The sequence below is a fragment of the Giraffa tippelskirchi genome, chromosome 2, assembly GCF_054371585.1.
Source record: "Giraffa tippelskirchi isolate mGirTip1 chromosome 2, T2T-mGirTip1v1.2.pri, whole genome shotgun sequence".
Lineage (NCBI taxonomy): Eukaryota > Metazoa > Chordata > Mammalia > Artiodactyla > Giraffidae > Giraffa > Giraffa tippelskirchi.
In genome coordinates this window covers 78,111,281-78,127,898 of record NC_137276.1, presented here as the reverse complement: position 1 = coordinate 78,127,898, position 16,618 = coordinate 78,111,281, and the positions used below count along the sequence as shown (strand labels likewise).

The window sequence follows — 16,618 nt, the reverse complement described above, 5'->3', positions numbered from 1 at the left end:
CCTCCTATAGAAAAAAAGCTGCCCCTCATCGTGGGGCCCACATCCCTCAAAGCCCCAGCCTGAGGCTCACTGCCCTTAAATACACAGGTGTCTGTGGGCTCACACAGGCGCAGTCCCGCCCCACTCTGTGCTTCTCTCTCTCTCACACACACATCCCATATATAAACATCCCACGTTTTCACATAATCTCACTCTTGCCCACACAGCAGACATACACATCTCCCACGTGCCCACCTCGTTACAGTCCCCCTGCCTCCTCCAGGGCAAACAAGTGGTTCTGTACCCCTCAAGTCAGGAAAAGGATGCACTGTGGTCTTGTCTCTTACACGCCTGACTGTGCCAGTCCCAGGGCGGCCACCCTCCCGCCGGCCCTGCTGCTGGGCTGCTGTCACCCGCCTCCCCAGCGCTATCCGCCCCACAGGGGTCTGTACCAGGTGGGCAGGTGCCGCTCAACCGTAGACTAACACTGGCCTCCGCAAGCCGGGCCAGGCAAGGCAGTGGCAGCCTGGGCTGCCCATCCGTTCTGAGCCCTGGGCACAGCCCACCTGGCAGCAGGTGCTCGGGGGCACCCACAGAGGGATTGGTTCCCAAGGGCAAGCTTCTTCCAGGCCGAAGATGTTCTCCGGGTGGCCGCACTCCTTGCCGGGAGGTCAGCACTGCTTCCGGAGCTCGGCGGCGCAGGAATCCCTAGCCCCGCGGTCCTACTGCAATCAAGGGGTTGCCCTGCGAGCGCGTCCACATCACCGCCTCCGCCGCCCGCCGCCCTGCACCTGACACGCGCCGTAGCCCTACCTGGGGCTCCAGAAACATCCTGGCTACCTGCTCCCAGCGCTGTCCCCCCGGCGCCCGGGGCGTCTCGGGTGCGGCCGCCTCTCTGCCCGCGCGCACAAGCTGCTCCAAACAGCGGCCCCGCCCGCGGACTTCCCCACGCCCGCCTCCTCCCGCGGGGCGGGGCCGGGCCAGGGGCGGGGCCGAGGGGCCGCGGGCGTCCGGGGAGGGGCCAGGGCCGGGAACTTTAGGAGTCTGGGTGGGGCCGAGGTAGGGGGCCCAGGGCTAGCGGGGCACTTGGGTGGGGCCGAGCGGAACACGTGGCAGGGGCAGGCGCCCGGCCGGTGTTCGAATGGGGCGTGGCGTAGGGGGCGGGGCGCTGCTGGAGGGCCGGGGGGAAGGTGCAGGGGGAGGGGCGAGAGGAGGGGCGCGGGGAGGGGCGCCCCGTGGGCCGGGTTCACAGGCCCGGCGCGGGGTTTGGGGGCGCCGGGAGTGCAGGGGGAGCGGGCCGTGGCGTCAGTACGGAGGGGGTCGGAGCGGGGTGCTCCGGACGGGCTCTGCCACTAGGCGAAGGGGCGCCGTGCTGGTGGGCGCTTCGCGCGGGGTGGGAACGGTCGTGTTGGTGAGATCCAGCTCACGAGGAGCCCCTAGCGCCCCCATATCCTCCCTCGAGCCTCTCTTCGCCCTCCCCAGCCTCACCTCATCTTAGAGGTCCACTACAGAGTTACCGCAGGTGCTTGGCCAGCGCCTGGCTTGAATGCCTCCACTCACGGGGTTCTCACTCCACACAGCTCTGGCCTCGAGCGTCCCACGGAACTATGTCCTGTTTCCTTGAGTGAACACAGGGGACATAGCAGCTGCTTTCGTGGGAGGACTAATCTAAGACACGGTGTGGGGCGAGCCTGGCACATGGCACAGCGAGGCATCATTCCGTCCTCAAGAGCCCCAGCGCTGAGAAAATCCTGTCAGGTGACCGATCTTCCCCCTCCACCGGGTTCCTGCGTTGCCCTCAACCCAGGCTCTGAGAATTTGAAAGGAAAAGGTGGACTGAGGGAAGACTGCCCTCTCTAGGAGGTCTAGAACCAGAGGGCCCAGAGGCTGAGTTGAGAACGGGAGCAAGGCAGACTCTAGGAGAGCTCATGAGCAAGCCTGGGGCTGGGATGGGAAGAGGTGACCCTGTCAGTATTCAGGTAGGTCCCCTGGAAGCCTGCCTTCGACAGTCCCACACCTCACCCCCAGCAGCCTTGTGAAACAGCCATCTCTCCCCTCAGCTACTTCCTCTCCTTTGCCTATTCTGTCACTAGTAGCAAGACTGGCCCTCAGGCTGAGTCCTGGAGGACAGCTATTTGTCCTGAGGAATGAGGGGCTGTGCCGAGTCCCTTCACCAGTCTCCTCCAAGAGGATACAGCAGTTTGGAAACCACCCCACTTTCTCTTCTAACACTGGAACCCAGATTTCACTGCTCCAGCACCTGCACTATTAGCTACAGCCTTGTACAGCTCCTGGGGTGGGTAGTTAGGTAGAAGGAGGCAACATCAGCAGAAATGGCCAGGGCTGCAGATACATCAGCCCCTCCCCCGAGAAGCTTTCACACTATCCTCCCTCTGCTGCTTCTGCATCTCCTTTCAGGCCAGTCAGAGTATGCAGAGCTCACAGTGGCCTCCACAGGGGACTCATGGCACCAGGACCAGCCTGGGTCCTTAGTCCTGAGCCTGCCTGGCCACCCTGCCCCTTTGGAAAACTCCATAGTGCCAAGAGGGGTGAGGGATTTTGCCCTGAGGGAGTCTGCCAGCCACCCACCCTTGCAGTCCTCAGCTCTATCCCACAGCAGAAAGTCCAGAAAGTCCACGTGGGCAGTTAACACCCCTACTGCCACCTGCATCCAGAGCAAGCCTTCCCCTCTGCCTCTCTAGGTGTTATGGTCCAGAGGAGGTGGCTGAGCCCATGTACAGCCCCACTGCGCCTTTCTATACATGCTCACTCACAGATTTCACCAGCATCCCTTGATAAGGTAGATGCTTTCCCAGGAGGAAGGAGTACCCGCTGCCCATCGTCCCTGCGATGGGAATGTCCTCACATACATGGATGGTGCTCTCTCTCCTCTGCTCACAGGTGTGACCTCAGCATTCATGTGTGTACATGGACCACAGCCACATCCTTCCTGGTTCCCATGGAGGCAAGGAGATGGGCCTGCCAGGGCTGACCCCTGCCAGGGTGTTCCCCCACTTGAAGCTGTGGGTGGGGCTGGGCTCATGGAGCAAGATGCTGCAGGGAGAGCTTGTGGGGACCAATACGGGAACCCAGTAACCTTGCCAGAGCTGGCTTTAGAAAGTGGAAAAGGAACCAGGTGTGGTGTGGTCAGCAGACATGTGCTGGGGGCTTCTGGGAAGATGAGGCAGCCCAGATGATGTGGGCTGGCCATGAGGCCAGGAACAGGGCATCTGTCCCATAACCATGAGAGGATGCTCTGAGCAAAGAGCAACAAAGCCTGATTCCGGGATGACAGTAACCCTGGACATTCTCACCAGTACAGACACCTGGGACCAACAAGAAACTGGGACAGGAGGCTGGACTCAGTGCTACAGGCTCCTAATTAATGTCCCTGCTTCCACCGATCCTGCCTTGACACAGTAGCTCGATTGGCCCTGTTAAAACCTATGTCAGGTCCTGCCCCTCCACTGCCCAGAACCCTCAGTGAAATGAAAGCCAGGGTCTAGTGGCCATGTGGGTGCTCCGACTTGAAACCTCCCACCTTCCACTCACCCCCGCCTCTTGCTCATCCTCCCTCTGTGTGCAGCTCTCTTCCTCTTGAGTCTTTACTGATGTGTCACCTTCTTGGTGACATATTTACAGTGTTAACCTCCACTCCCACACTTCCTCTCCCCCTGAACTTTCCTTCTCATGGCTACTTCAGTCTGACATATTCTTTCTACTTTCTACTTCCTTATTTGTCAGTCTCCTCTAGGGGGAACTGAGCTCTGTGAGTGCAAGGCCTTGGTCTGTTCACTGCTGTGCCCCAGGGACTGGGACATGTTTGCATATGGGGGCACTTGACACCTCTCTGTTGAGTGAACACGTGTGTGTATGTATGCCTGTGAATACATGTGCAGAGCTAGACATAGGTGTATACATCCAGTTCAGGCCTCATGTCCAGAATATATAAAGAACTCACATAAATCAAAAAGGTCTGAAGACTCAACTTTTTAAAAATAGGCAAAAGACTTAAAGAAGGACATCCAAAAAGATGATAAACATAAGAAAAAGCATTCAATTTCATTAGTCATCAGGGGAAGGAAAATTCACACCACTGTGTGATACTGCTGTACGCCCACCAGGGTGGCTAAAATGGAAAGGCAGAGAATTCCAGGTGCTGACAAGGATGTGGCACAAGAGAGACTCCCACCATTGGTGGTGAGAGCTGAACTGGTAAAGCCACGTGGGAAGATGGACCAACAGTGCCTAAGAAAGCCAAATATACACAGGCTGAACAGCTCCTCGCTGGGTGTAGAACCGCCAGAAATGCTTACATACACACACCCAAAGACCCATCCACCAGTGTTTAGAGCGGCACTGTCCACAGTGTTTCTATACTGGGAACCAGCCAGCTGCCCTCCACCACAAGGAGGTAGAATCAATCTGGGAGCACCACCATCAGTGAGAGTGGACACACCAGAGTCAGTCTTACCAGCATCACGTGGAGTAGAAGAAATCAGACGCGAAAGAACATCTAATCAGGATCCAAGGGGTCTGCTGGGGCTGGGCACTGGCCACCCATGTATTCACCCCATGAAAAGTCTGAGCTGCAACATTTATGACTCACGCACTTTGCTATATGTACATTACACTTCAGAACAATTTTAGAAAAAAGTTGATAGAAAAAAAAACAAGAAGAAATAACAAGCCAGGCAGGGCAGGCAAAGCTGTCTGAGCCCCAAGACCCTTCCAAGTGTGTTGTGAGCTGCAACTCAGAGAAGCAGAACTGGGGAAAGGAACATTTTAAGGTGGTCTCTGCCTCCCTCTCTTCATTCTCCCCCAAACCAAAGGCCCCTCTGGGTAAAAACTTCCTTCCTTTAAAAAGGTACAGCCTGCAAGGTTTTAGTTTTGGAAGATGGAAGTTACCTCATGTGGGGTGACTGCCCTTGCAGAACAGAGGAAGCAGGGACCCAGTGCCCACAAGGGGGTGTGGACCAGCATCACCACAAAGACCCTGTGGAGGCTAAGTCCTCAGAAGCTAGGGCTCCAGGGAGGGAGGGGGGCATGGGGGGAGGGGCAGGTGCCAGCAGGCTCAGGTGAAAGTCTGATAGGACCTGAGGGACCAATAGAGGTGATGACCACTGGTGAGGGAGCAGGTGACAGTCAGATTCTGCTTCCTGCACACTCTCCCCTCCCTACACTGTCCAGCTGAGGCCACTCCCCACCCCACCAGCCGCTTATCACCCAGGGCAGCCATGCAGGCAGAGCTTCAGCTCCGACTCTGAGTGTCATGGATGAAGCAGGTGCCTCTCTGAGTTATCATTTCCTGGATATAAAGCAGGGCTCATGACCCCCAGGTCACAGGGCGGCTGGCAAAACATGAAGCCAGAGAATCAAGCACGTAGTAAGCCCTGGAAACTTCTCAGTTTCTAGTTCCGAGGGCTTGAGTTGTCCAGGGGCTCTCCGCCTGCCCAGGGAGGCAGGCCGGGCCATCTGTACTCGTAACCACCCCCGGAGAGGCCCTCTCCAGCTTCCTCCACGCCCTCACTAACAGTGTTTAACAGGAACCTGTGGGACGTGGTGTGCCCTGAGGGCCAGTCCGCAGTCTGAGCGGTCATGGGTCACCCAAGCTCACACCCACGCTAACCTGTGAGCTTCATGGCACGTGTGTTTGACACCCCAGGGCAGGACCCTGACTGCTGACCCTGTCCTCAGGGGACCCAGCTGAGTTAGGCAGGCCGATGTCCACTGAGAACACACACGGGTCTCTGCACTTCCCTAGCCCTGTCCCATGAATACTCCCTTTGGGAGAATAATGTTGGCAGCAAACAAACTGATATGGTTTTAGGTACCACTGGAGCACAAGGGGCAGAGGAGGGCAAATGAGAGGAGAGTAGATCATTCTGATGCCCCCTCACAGCACACAGGTTACTGCTCTGCCAACAGAGACAACTCCCTGCAGGATCCCCCAAGAAGCCTCCCCATTGCCTCTGCTTGCCTTGACTGTGGCACTCCCCTTCATCTTATGTGAAAATAGATTAAGGTAGAGCCACCCATCCACCACGTTGTGTAACTTGCCACGAGTGTGTAACTGGGCGTGTAACTAACCATGACTAACAGCGCAGACCACCTGGGATGGTGGCCACTCCCTGCACCCGGGCCCGTCATCACTCTCCCGTCAACAAGCAGGGAAAGGAGCAGGTGAAGAAGGGGCCACAGGGTCGTGTGTTAACTGCAGGCTGGCTCCCTCCCCGGGCCCAGGCGCAGGGGGACCAAGGGGCCAGGCGGACTAGGTGGGGACAGTTCCCCAGGGGCCTAGCCAGACCCAGAGGGTCCTAGGGGTTGGGGAAGGGCCTGGGTGCCCCAGTGGGCAGGGCTGGGAGGGTGCAGAGATCCTGGTGCATGGGGCTGGGCAGGGGGGCCTGCTCTCACAAAGGGTCCCAGAAGGTGCCAGACGTTAGAGAAGCAGCCCTTTGGAAGGGGAACTGGGTGCATCAGGAGAGCCGTCCCTCCATGCTCAGTGCCAGAAGCCTGGCTTCCACTTCCAGAGAAGGAGGGCGGCAGGTGGGAGGAGGCCCCGTGAGGTCCCCCAGTGGAGGGAGGAAAGGAAGAGGGGGGCCTGGGCATGAGCATATCTGGTCCTGTCCTCCAGTGAATGGGGACCAGTTCCTAGCAGCCCCTCCTGGGCGTGCTCCTCTGAATCCTGCCACCCCTTCACACTGAGTGCTCACCAATCCTGGCTGGCAGTACTGGGCAGAGATCACCAGGCAGAGGTGGAGCAACCAGCCCAGGGGGGCCTGAAGAGCATCTGGGCCGGTGCCCTGGTGCCCATGGTGGGTGGACCAGGAAGGGGTGGGGGGCAAGCAAGTACCAGGAGGGCCACCCGAGGCCACACTCTGGCCCTTTCCATGGCCCCACCCACAGGCCTTAGAGAGGCCACACTCAGGTTCCTGCTCTCCAAGAAATAAGATAGTTCCTCACAACTGAGGCCTCCCTTCTGGCGACACTCCCTAGCTGGCTCAGCTTCTGGAGTGAGGCGGTTTTCTGGTCTATGTGTGGGACCAGCCACCAGCATTTATTTCCCAAGAGCATGGGAGGAGAAAGAAATCCCTTTCCCTGAGGAACCCAGACCTGAGTCCCTGCCTGTGACAGCAGTGGGAGCTGCAGAGGAACCTGGCTACTGGCCCGGGCAGACAGACTCCCCCTGGACCAGAGTGGCAAGGCCCCACCTGCCATGGCACCCCGAAAGTTTCCATTCCTCTTAGTCAAATATTTGGCAACCTGATGGGCAACCCCGATGTTACACAGCCATTCCAGTACTGGTTATCGTCAGAGAACAATCCTCTGGCCAAGAGAACACGATCTCCCCATTTGGAGGCCTTGCCATGGGGAAGCTGACCCTGGAGGGGTCATGTGGAGGTCAGTGCCAAGGTGAGACTTCTGGGTCCTGCAGGGCCCCATGCTGAGAGGATGAAGATCTCAAGGTTGGGTCCTCCAGAAGGCCTGTGACCTGAGGCTGGGCAGCCCTGTGGCCACTCTGTCCAAGATGGTGGTCATTCTCTGGATGGTGGTGGATGAGGAAGCACACGGGACCCTCAGCGAGCTGCCCCTGGACTCTGCAGTCATTAGCAGATGGCCCTTGGCCAGGTCACAGCTTCTGTGAGCCTCAGTCCCCACCCCAAACAGGGACTCACTCCCTGGGATGACATAGGTCACGATGTCAACCAGGCATCCAAAAAGAGCCTGACAAGAGGACACACAGGGGTGGCAAAGGCAGGAGGTGTAAAGGGAAAAACCCTGCCCCTTGCAAAGCTCCCACCCTAGAGGAGTAAGGACTGCCTGGGGAACAGACCAGCCAGTGGGGCCAGGACAAAGTGTGAATGTCCTCATGGCACCCTGCAGGGTCTCCACCTCAGAGCTGGTGAGAGACAGAGGGCCTGCAAATGAAGAAGCAGGAGAGGCCCATCTACCAGGAGCAAGCTGCTTCACGGCAACCAGAAGCCTGAGTCTCAATTCTCACTTGTGCCATCTGCAAAAATACCCTTTAATGTAGCACAGGGTGTTAGCGCGAGTGTCAGAGTCATTGGTGGGAAAGGCGAGAAGCGGATGACAGAGGTGGGTTTCCACAAGGCACCTCACGGGACAACAGCCCCTCCTTGGCAGCCTGGTGGAAAGTATAGCAGGTCTACAAACGGCATAGCAGGTTCACGCACACAGACATGATCTTGCGCATGTGCTCAGGCTTGTGTGTGCCTGTGTGCATGTATCAGTATTTGCATGTGTGTTCCTTGTGCATGGGTATCATGTGAGTACATGTGTGTTCACACATGTGTGCATGCATGTACCTGTGGCATCCCTGTGCTCAAGTATGTGCCTGTAACAGATTGGCGCACCCAGCCTGAAAGGGTCATCAGGGCGCCTGCCCACCACTGGCCTCCTCTTTGATGTCTTCATCGAACGCTTCCCAAGTTTTCTTCACTGCACATGAATGTCTCTGTCATCAGCATATTGAGATACATGTTCTTTTGCTAAAACCAGGATGGGATGCTATGGTGCTCCTCCTGAGGATGCCTGGTGGGAGTCAGGGCTGGCTCAGCAGTAGCCCACCAGGGGGGTACCAGCCCTTGAGCATCCTCACCACTCCTAGAGAAGGGAGACCTGTTCCTGCCAGCCAGGGTGTAACCAAGGGAGATAGAGTGCCCAGGGCAGGCAGGCAGCATGAAGGGTCAGAAGAGCCTATGGACCCTGCTGGGTGGGCATCAGGAAAGGCCACATCAGGCAGCACGGCTGAATGGGAGCAGCACCCTCCAGTCTCAGGACAGGGCCCTGTGCTGCCTCGCTCACCCAGAGTGTGATCTGCTGTATGTTCTCAGCAGTGCTTGTCGCTTCTCTCCTTGCATCCCACTAGCTCCTCCCTCCAGCTGGAAGACCAGAAGACTCTGCTTGGTCCCAGGCAGGGACAATCTGCGGGAGCCAGCCCAACAAGTGCCCTCCTCCCTGAACAGGCTGGTTTTTACTGTCTTGGGGATGTAGCCACTTGATCCTTACCTCCACGACATATGTGATCACCCATCCTCCAAACTGTAGTTCCTCTTCTCTCTCTGTCCCAGTGCCTTTTGGGCCCACCCTGTCACCTCCTCCAGGAAGCCTTCCTGATGTTCAGAGCATGCTTGAGGGCCTTGTCCTTGGATGGCCAGCACGCTCACAATGTGTACCTTATACCCTAGTCTTCCTCCCACCACATCTTAAGGAGAGCTAGTGGCTCCCTGGAGGGCCTCCCTGAGATCTGAGTTCCTGTCTAGTTCCATCAGTCACATGTGCCGTATGGTACTAGTGATGTCTTTCTCGGCTGAGGGCATGGAGAAAGAGGAACCAGGGCCCTGGATCTGAAACACTCCTCATTGGTGGGCTCCTCAACCACTGAGTGGCATTTTGCATTCCTAACTATTCACTTATTCATTTTTTTAAAGTTAAGGAACATTTACTATGTGCCAAGTTCTCAGAGACATAGTCCCTGCTCTCGGGGTTTACCCTCAGGGTTATGGGAGGGGAGAATGGTAAACAAATGAACAAAATCCAGCTGGTGATGAAAAGGGGAATGGCATAGAGCCTGGGGGTCAAAGGCCACCTCCTTGGGCAGGGGAGTTGAGTCTGGAGCAGAGGCTGCTATGCTGGGTGGGAATGTCCTGGTAAAGGTACCAGGAAGGGTGTGCCAGGCAGAAATACAGCAAGTGCAAAGGCCCCCCAAGAACGGAAGGAGCTTAGTGCACTCAAGGCAAAGAAACACTGATGTGGGGGCCTGCAGTGAGAGATGTGCGTGCGTCTATGCATAAGTGCTCAGTAGTGTCTGACTCTTTGCAACCCCATTGACTGTAGCCTGCCAGGCTCCTCTGTCCATGGAATTTTCCAGGCAAGAATACTGGAGCAGGTTGCCATTCCCTTCTCTAGGGGATCTTCCCGACCCAGGGATCAAACCTGCATCTCCTGTGTCTCTGCATTGGCAGGTAGATTTTTTACCCCCTGTTCTACCATGCACGCTATGGCTGTCCTGGGAACTCTTCAGAAGCTCAGCTGAGTTGAGAGGGGGCAGGGAGGAAGGGAGACACAGCTACCTGTGAGGCTTTCCCCAGCAGGAAGTACGAAACAGAAGGTTCAGGGTTCGATGCTCCCTCTCAAGACCCTGAGCAGTCCCAGTGCAGCTCGGTACTAGATTTAAGCCCTTGGGAGCTGACTCAACAGCGACCTCTTAGGGATGCTCAGAGAAATATCAATAACCTCAGATATGCAGATAACAACCATGGCACATGGCAGAAAGTGAAGAGGAACTAAAGAGCCTCTTAAAACTCAATATTCAAAAAACTAAGATCATGGCATTTGGTCCCATTGCTTCATGAAAATAGATAGGGGAAAAATGGAAATATTGACAGACTTTATTTTCTTGGGCTCCAAAATCACTGTGGACAGTGACTGCAGCCATGAAATTAAAAGACACTTGCTCCATGAAATTAAAAGATGCTTGCTCCATGGAAGAAAAGCTATGACAAACCTAGAAAGCATATTAAAAAGCAGAGACATCACTTTGCTGACAAAGGTCCATATAGTCAAAGCAATGGTTTTTCCAGTAGTCATGTGTGAATGTAAGAGTCAAACCTAAAAGAAGGCTGAGTGCCAAAGAACTGATGCTTTTGAATTGTGGTGCTGAAGAAGACTCTTGAGAGTCCCTTGGACTGCAAGGAGATCAAACCAGTCAATCCTGCAGGAAATCAACCCTGAATACTCATTGGAAGGACTGATGCTGAAGCTGAAGCTCCAATACTTTGGCCACCTGATGCAAAGAGCTGACTCACTGGAAAAGACCCTGATGCTGGGAAAGACTGAAGGCAAAAGGAGAAGGGGACGACAGAGGATGAGACAGTTGGATGGTATCATAGATTCAATGGACACGAGTTTGAGCAAACTCTGGGAGATAGTGAAGGACAAGGAAGGCTGGGGTGCGTGGGGTCACAAAGAGTCAGAACAACTGAGCGACTGAACAACAACAGAGGTGTGGTGGGGCTGGGTCAGTGACTGCTACCCACAAGGTGATCTAGCTCCAGTTCTCAGAGAAGACTGCCAGAGAACTCATACCTGAGATCCCCTGAGCACCTGTGCGTGTGTGTGTGTGTGTGTGTGTGTGTGTGTGTGTCTATGTGTGTGTTGGGGTGGGTGGATGCTTTGGACCTGCTTGGGGTGGGGGTGGGGAATGGGGATAGGGAGTCAGTACCCCAGCCTAGCTTTGTGGGGTAGGGGTGGGGATGGCCAGGATTCGGAGCTGCCAGCATATGGGGGAGGGACTTCTCCCATCTCACTGGGTTCCCCTTATCCTTGCCAGCTCCCAAACTCCTTCCCAACCCCACCTCGTGCTTCTGGAGCTCCTCCTGCCCCTCCCCAGGCCCTGGGCCTCCCGGTCTGCCCTCCCACTTCATCTTCTCCTTTGGATGGAGCCCTAGCCATCAGGTGGGCTGGTCCTTGGAGCCCCCGAGGGGCTCTCCTCCTTCCCACCTCCCTCTCCCCTTCAGCCTCTGTCTCCACTTCCTCTCAGCTCTGCACTTCTCCAGACCCACAAACACAGCCTCCCTGACCCCTGATTCCTGTTAGCTGCCTTCCGATCTCTTATCATCCACATTTCTAAAAAAAAAAAGCAGACTGCATCTGCCACTTCTCTTTCTCCTGGTTTGGCGCACACTCTCCAGCCTGGGCCTCCCCCCACCCTCAGCCTCTGGAACAGTCTTCCCACCTCTTCCCTCACTGTGGCCACCCGACCCACCCTGGGGCACTCAGCTGACCCAGGCCCAGGATTTCAATAGGACATAATTGCTCACAGCCAAGCTTCAGCCTGGTGCCAAGCCCAGGGAAGTCCTCAGGGGCTCCATGCCGGATGCTGGACTGGCCTGGGCTCCCCTCCTCCTGAGCTGCTCCTCTGTGGGGAACCTCCCCACCAGCCAGCCCTGCGGAAGCCCCTGAGAACCCACTCACCTGCACGTCCCAGCCCAAAGGCATCAAGACACACGTCCTAGGACCAACACAAGCCTTCCTCCTCGTGGAGGAGAGTGGAGACTTGTCCTGTGATTCTTGGGCACAGGCACCAGGAGACCCACTCCTTGCACACTGTGGGCAATGACCTAGGCCAGGTGAGGCCCTGACCCAGTGGGGGAGTGGGGAGCTGAGCAGGTGGAAGTGAGCGGCGTGTGATGCAGGTACGTTTGAATTCCACCTTCAGGAAAAGGTTTTACCCAGAGCAGAACATATGGTCTCCTACGCTTGAGCTTCTCTATTTACTTGGCTGACTTCAATATTTTGGAGAGTTACATTATGCTTTGTGACAGTTTACTTATATATTGAGGGAAGTTTGGGTTCCTCCTTTGATTTCCTTGATCACTGTCCCATCCTCATGACCACATATGGTCCTGCAGTGACCCTGTGACCCTGAAAACACACCCGGGCCATCATGAGCATCCCAGACTCTCTCCCAGCCCTCTCTCCTGTGGCAGGAAGAGGCCATCTGTGATGGACAGGGAGGCATCTGAGCAGGGGAGGCTCACTGAGGGACCCTGAGGAGAGTCCAGAGGAAAGGCTGGTTGAGCTGATGGGAGTGAGCAGGCTGGGCACCTCTGGGAGTTCTTAGCGCCTCCCTGGGGAGGGGCTGCGGCTGCCTGCCCAGGAGCATCCTCGCAGCCACACCCTGTCTGGAGCCAGAGAGACTGATGCTCTGGGCTGGTGGGAAGTACCCCACGTGTACTGCTGTGCACGGGCCTGTCCCTAGGCAGACACAAACATTCCCAGGAGGGGTCTCTCACAGTTAGTTCCAGAATCATGGCATCTTGGAGGATCCCACCAACCTACCCTCTCCTCTAACCCCAGACAGCTGCAGCCCCCGGGCCAGCACCCCCATCCTGGCCCTCACTACCTGAGGCCTGTCCTGAGAACACCCAGCAAGGGCACGGAGCTGAGAGCAGACTGTGTGCCCTTTCCCCTCCAGGTCCCACCCCTGTCCTGGGGGCATGGTAGGAGTTGTGGGCACCGCCTACAGAGAAGTGTTCATTCTCCCAGCCAGCACCACGGCCCCAGAGGAGGGCCTAGCTGGGCAGGGTCTTTGCTTGCATTCACATGTTTGTTTGCCTAGTTTGCTTGTTCATTTTACCTGTTTTAAAATTGAAAATGCAATACATGCTCATGAAAAAACACTCAATAATACAAAAGATTACACAAGGAAGAATAAATGCCCTCCCACCCCGGTCCCAGACCCTCCCCAGAGACATCCACAATTAATTAATCTTGGGTGCAACCGCTCAGAATTTTCTGTTCATGAGATGATTTACATGTACATGTGGGGTTCTTTTTCTAAACTAAAGGGCAAACACTTCACACACTAGTTTCAACTCACTCTTTTCTCTGGGCAACTCTTCATGTTCTGTACCAGCTTCAGGACATTCTGCTGGGTGGTTGGGCTGTCCCCTAGCAAAAGGCACTCAGGTGTGGTGTGATGCAGTGACTACAAACAAACCTCAGTGACCATCCTGACAAAGCGGTCAAAAGGTAAAAACTCACAGTAAGATAAATAAGTTCTGAGGATATAATTACAACATGACTACAATTAACAGTACTGTAGAGTATATTTAAAAGTAGCTAAGAGAGTAAATCTTAAAAGTTATCATCATAAAGAAACAATCTGTGGGACTTCCCTGATGGTCCAGTGGCTAAGATTTCATGCTCCCAGTGCAGGGGGCCCAGGTTGGATCCCTGGTCAGGAAGCTAGATCCCACACGCCATGACTAAGAGATCACATGCCACAACTAAAAGATTCAGCACACAGCAATGAAGACTGAAGGTCCTGCATGCCACAACTAAGACCAGGTGCAAAGAAAATAAATTTTTTTTTAAGAAACTAAATTTGTAACTGTGGCATGATGGATATCAACTAAACTTTTGTGCTAATCATTTTGAAAAATATGCATATATGAAATCATCATGGTTTATACCATAAACTTTTACAATATTATGTCAATTATATCTCAATAAAATAGGAAAAAAGGAATTAAGGAAATTATGTCAGAATAATTAAAGTATGGAAAAAATGCTTCACAAAATAAAGAATATCAACAAAGGGGTATAAATTATTTTAAAAAATAGAAGTTCCAGTACTGAAAACTACAGTAACTGAAATGAAAATTTAACTAGGGGACTCAACAGCAGATTTGTACAGGCGGAAAAAAGAACCAATAAACCTGGAGAGGTCAACTAATGTCATCCAGTCTGAGGAACAGAAACTAAAAAGAATGAAGGAAAATAAATAGAGCCTCAGATACCATCACACATACTAACAGGTATATAATGGAAGTCTCAGAAAGAAAGGAGAGAAAGGAGCAACAAGAATACTGCGCTACACGCCGCAACTACTGAGCCTTCGTGCAGCAACTACTGAAGCCCATGTGCCTAGAGCCTGTGTCCACAGCAAGAGAAGGCACTGCAGTGAGAAGACTGTGCATTGCACTGCAGAGTAGCCCTTGTTCACCAAAACTAGAGAAAGTCAACGCAGCAACAAAGACCCAGTGCCACCATAAATAAATAAATAAAAAGAATGTTAGGAGCATTGATGGCTAAAATGTCCCAAACTTGATGAAAAACATCAATCTACACAACCAAAAAGCTCAACAAACTCCAAGTAGATTCCCTATCAGAAACCAGAGAAGGGCAGGGCAGAAAGCAGTGGGATAACATATACAAAGTACTGAAAGAAAAAAGATGTCAACCAACAATTCTTTATGCAGCAAAACTGTCCTTCAAAAACGAAGAAGGAATTGCCCAGCAAATAAAATCAACCTGTCATTAGGAGGCTTACCCTATAATAACTACTAAAGAAAGTCCTTCAGGCTGAAATTAAAGGACACTAACCAGGAACTCAATTACAGATGAAAAAATGAAAAGGATCTATAAAAATGAAAAGTAACTATATAGGTAAGTATAAAAGACAGCATAAATGTATTTTATGTTTGTAACTCTTTTTTTCTCCTATCTGAATTCAAAAACAACTATATAAAGCAATAATTAAAAGTATTGCTGAAGAGTACGCAATGTATAAAAATGTAAATTTTATGACAATAAGAGCATAAACAGAGGGCCTCCCCCCTGTTTATGTAACAGAACTACAGAGGAGCAAAGTTTTTGTACACTACTGAAATTAAGATATTAATCTGAATTATATTGTTATTAGTAAAGATGTTAATCTGCCAAGCAACAAAGGAAATAACTCAAAAATATACAGTAAAAGAAATGAAAAGGAAATTAAAACAGGGCTACAAAAGATTTACTCAACACAAAAGAAAGGAATAATGAAGGAATAGAAGAACAAACATAACATATGAAAAACAAATAGCAAACCCCATCTTACCAGTAATTGCATTAAACATATATGGATTAAACTAAACACTGCAATTAAAATCCAGAGATTGGCAAAATGAATTTAAAAACATTATCTAACCATGTTTTCTACAAGAGACACAAGTTAGATTCCAAGACAAATAGGTTGAAAGAAAGGATGGAAAAGCTATCTCATGTAAACAGTAACAAAAAAAGAGCTGGAATGGCTAGATCAGTCAAAATAGACTTTAATATCAGACAACACAGACTTTATTAGACACAGTAGACTTTAATAAAAAATGTTACTAGAGACAAAGGACATTTTATAATGATAAGAGAGTCAATCCATCAAGAGGATATAACAATTACAAATGTATGCACCTGCGAATGGAACCCCTGAATTTAAGAGCAAAAACTGATAGAATTAAGGAGTAAAATAGACAATTCAACAAAAAAAGTTTGAGACTTCAATATCCCACTTTCAATAATGGATAAAACAACTAGATAGTAGGTCATTTTGTAAACAGAAGACTTGAACAACACAATAAACCAACTAGAAATAACAGACATGTATAGAACATTTAACAATAACAATACATATTCTCCTGTAGTGGACATGGAACATTCCCCAAGATACATATGTTAGTCCATAAAACACATTTTAGTAAATTTAAAAGGACTAAAATCATACAAAGTATGTTCTGGGACCATAAAGGAATAGCAGAAGTCAATAACAGAAAGAAATCTGGGAAATTCACAAATATGTGTGGAAATTACACAAACCACTGCTATATAACCACTGGAGAAAGAAATAACAGGGGAAATTTTAAATGACTTGAGATAAATGGAAATGAAAACACAATATACCAAAACTTATGGAATGCAGATAACAGTGCTTAGGATGATATTTATAACTGTAAATATATGTCTATAAAGAAGAGAGATCTCAACTTTTATTCAGTATTGTACTAGAGGTTTTAACCAGGACTATTAGGAAACAGTGAGAGACTTTATTTTTTGGGGCTCCAAAATCACTGCAGATGGTGACTGCAGCCATGAAATTAAAAGATGCTTGCTCCTTGGAAGAAAAGCTATGACCAACCTAGACAGCATATTAAAAAGGTCCGTCTAGTCAAAGCTATGGTTTTTCCAGTAGTCATGTATGGAATGTGAGAGTTGGACTATAAAGAAAGCTGAGCACCAAAGAATTGATGCTTTTGAACTGTGGTGCTAGAGAAGACTCTTGAGAGTCCCTTGGACT

General features: G+C 51.9%; 1 protein-coding gene across 6 annotated transcripts in view; it reads right to left on the bottom strand.

Annotated features, from left to right (window-relative positions):
- Positions 1-16,618, bottom strand: part of RASGEF1A (RasGEF domain family member 1A) — a 182,918-nt gene that overhangs the window by 39,126 nt on the left and 127,174 nt on the right. For 2 of the 6 annotated variants that reach the window (XM_081569124.1, XM_081569126.1), the window contains exon 1: positions 793-898. The exons of the other annotated variants lie outside the window; for them this stretch is intronic. In XM_081569124.1, coding sequence (XP_081425250.1) covers positions 793-810 — 18 coding nt within the window. In that variant the 5' untranslated portion in view covers positions 811-898. Of the gene's footprint in view, positions 1-792; positions 899-16,618 lie in introns of those variants that run through there. 6 annotated transcript variants of the gene reach the window in all.